The 3,362-nt window shown below is 39.3% G+C and overlaps 1 protein-coding gene across 2 annotated transcripts in view; it reads right to left on the bottom strand.

Moving 5' to 3' along the window:
• The window catches only part of DIP2C (disco interacting protein 2 homolog C), a 247,197-nt gene that overhangs the window by 89,708 nt on the left and 154,127 nt on the right, over positions 1-3,362 (bottom strand). For both annotated transcript variants that reach the window (XM_045289849.1, XM_045289848.1), the window contains 2 exons: positions 1,325-1,448; positions 696-817 (listed from right to left, as the gene is read on the bottom strand). In XM_045289849.1, coding sequence (XP_045145784.1) covers positions 696-817; positions 1,325-1,448 — 246 coding nt within the window. The remainder of the gene's footprint in view (positions 1-695; positions 818-1,324; positions 1,449-3,362) is intronic.

Genomic DNA, 3,362 nt, shown 5'->3' with positions numbered 1-3,362 from the left:
AGCACGACATAACAAAGACACCTTCATCTTCAAAGTACTCCAACATTATTACGTAAAGTATTCACTGTGGGACAGAAAAGAAGTATTCGCTATTCCTGAGTAACTTTGCCTTTGTGGTTCTCCTCAAAAGATATGTATGGGGGAGAAGATACTAATCAAATTTCCTCAAGAGTAAAAACAAAACCCTAACAACATCAAAAACAAACCTACACTTTCAAAAGGAAACCCTGAAAACTTAAGAAAAACTTTGAACATGTATTACATTTTCCCTGGGTGGTTAGTTCAGTCTTGTGTGGTGTGGTAGCCCATAGTCAATGGCAATGCTTTCTCTAGTTATCTTAAACTTTAAGCCACAACAACAGTTAACAATAGCAAACTTACACTTTAAGCCACTAACAATAGTACCTACCCCTTAATTTCACATAGAAATCTAAAGCTTGCTTCTAGAACTAAACTATAAACCCCTTAAAGACAGAGACAACCAACCATATCATCCTCTACCTTTTCTGACTCCACTGACACATGTGCTCCCGTAACTGCCAACCCACCACCCTTTACTGGACTCTTCCGTAGCCCGTGTTCACAGCAGTGACAAACAAAACAAACCAACAACCCCCGTAAAATCGATCTACAAACTGAGCACTGGAATCCAGGAATCAGATGGAGTTGCCCAAGGATTCCCAGATGTCTGTTACCTCCACGATCATCTTGACAGTAGGTAAAGTTGTCGCAATGTTCTGTGGATGTGGAGGGCGGACTGTTATTGGCACACAGCCTGCATACAGGCAGCCATAAAACGCTGCGATCAGGTCTATTCCTACAGGAGAGAAAAAATAAAAACATTTACTAGAAATGGATGACGTTATTGAATGGCAATCATCCCTGTCATCATCAATACTCTTAAGGAATAAATTAGAAGGCCTTAAGTGAGCAAATGAACCCTCTAACAGGCTGCTTTTTCAGTCCCTGGGGTTTTGCTGAGCTTCAGCGAACACTTTTATTTGGTGTGTTTTTTTGGGCCATGAGATGCCACAGTTGCCTCAAAGTTTACTTTCTGTGTCATTTCTCTAAGGAAATTAATGACTTCCTGATGATCAATTTGGTAGTTGAAGATTTTTGCTACTGTTAATTAAACGAGCGGTCTCAGCTATCTAATAAAACAAATAAATGTAGGTACAAAAACCTTTGTCAAAATACTACTGTTTTGTCTGTGTGCTGTGGTCCCATGGAGGCAGCAAGGAATCAGTTAGCATCAAACTGCTACAATGTTGCAGCGCCTCTTTAAGTCCAGCTGCTTGGGCTGCACAGCAGCTGCTCCGTTTACCTGGCGGGTACACTAACGCAACGTGATCTCCGTCTTGCAAGTGCCCTCGTTCCATCAGCATCACGGCGATCTTCTCCGCTCTTTTATGAAGCTGCACACAAGTCAATGAATTTGCTATTGTGCCCTGGACATCAGAAAGAAAAGTGGTCCGTAAGAATTAAACACCAAACAAAAACACATCTTTTGTGAGGCAAAACTCACATACAACCGTAGAGAACACTTTTGAACGTACAATTCAATGGTATTTGGTGTATGCAGGTTGTGCCACCGTCATCACCATTTTTGGAATAGCTTCATCACACCTATGCACAAATCTCATCCCTATTAGGTTGTGTAACAGTTAAACAGTTCGACTGTTTACCCCAAAGTTGGGCGTTCGAACTGATCCAGAGACCCCTCAAAAGACAGGCTTGGAAATCCGCTCACAACCTTCAGTCTTAGCTACTCTTGACTCGGGGGTCCGTCTTCAGTGGGAATTTACTTGGTGGCAAATGAGAAAGACAGGCAGCAGTCGGGCCCCTTCTATAGAACTAGGTAAGAATGTAAGGGTTTTCTGATCAATAAATTGCATCTTTCCTCGCTGAGCTTCAGGATGTGTTTAGGAGATAAGCACGGGTCTGGTTTGGATAAATTGGACCGTGCTACCATCCAGCACTGAAGGGGCCATCTTGTTATACTTGGGATCATAAAAAAATACTCTATACAGTAATTACCTGAACTATAACAGAAATACTTTTTAAAATCTTTTAAAAGCAGAGATTATACTCATATATCTCAAACCATTGATTTTAGAATTTACAGTGTAGTACCCACAAGCAGTTAAAATTTAGCAGTAAATCTACAGAGTTCACATTTTAATAAATAAGACTCATTAAAAAGTTTCTTTTTGCAAAAAAAAAAGAAAAAAAAAAAAAAGAAAAAAAAAAAAGAAAAGTAAAAAAGGGGGGAAAGTAAATACCCAAACATAATTGCAGGCAGATTTTTTTCAAACACATAAAATGAAACAGAGAACACATTTGGATTAAAGATTCCCAAAACAAAAAGGTTGCTAGAAACCATGAGTAGCAAAATAAGTTTCTAAGAAATATAATAATAATATATAATTCACTTTTTGAACTGCTAAGAAAACTATGCATTCAATGCAAATGATAAACACAAACTTTAACAAAGAGATTCTCCAGAGGATACACATTATAATTACTGTTCACTTACACCAATATTCAGGTATAATGGAGCTATTTAAATACAACATAGACTCCAGCAGCTGAAAAATGATCATTAACAGCCAGGGCTAAATTAATCTTTATTTACGTAGGTGGTAAAAGGAAAGTGAGTTGGTGGGGAAGAACAGGAAGAATAACTAGCTAGCAGAGAATAAAGGATCTAACACAATCCAAGGTCAGTGCTCAGAATCCTAATGTTAGGTGTGGAGAAAGGCATTCAAATGATCAAGTGCTGAATAGAATAAAGATAACATTTTACGAACAAAGTGATCAGAGCCATTTGGGCCTATTCAGGGACAATGATGTTTTTATTGGCCATGGCCAATATGGAGGGAAAGACATTAGAATTCCTTTATGAAGTGGTACATGGAAGGGGTGGTTGGAAGGAGTATATGAGAACCTTTTTATGATGTGCTAAGATATCAATATCAGCACCTGATTTTACCAAACATAGTCACAAATAAAAGGCTCCTGACACGCTGGTTACTCCTTCACCAGATGACACAACATTGGGATGAGTTCTACCAGTATGAGAGTTCTACCAAACAGTTACTGAATCAGGTCTTCACACTCCTACCCCCTCCCTGCCCTTAAGGCTATGAGTCAGATCCTGATACGGAGGAGTGGTGTAGCTTACATTTCTGTTCATTGAACCTTCTTCTAACACCTATTTTCCTTAGTTATTCTCTGCCCCCTGACATAAGGTTAAAGGGGTGAAAGAGACAGGAAACCAGAAATAGGTACACACTCACACCTCACTTGACAACATGGTGAGATACCACAGGCCCTACCATTATGTGAAGATCACTGTCATG

Source organism: Echinops telfairi, unplaced genomic scaffold (assembly GCF_000313985.2).
Source record: "Echinops telfairi isolate 266 unplaced genomic scaffold, ASM31398v2 ScPeMD7_31;HRSCAF=116, whole genome shotgun sequence".
Classification (NCBI taxonomy): domain Eukaryota; kingdom Metazoa; phylum Chordata; class Mammalia; order Afrosoricida; family Tenrecidae; genus Echinops; species Echinops telfairi.
This window is presented reverse-complemented; position numbering and strand designations above follow the sequence as displayed.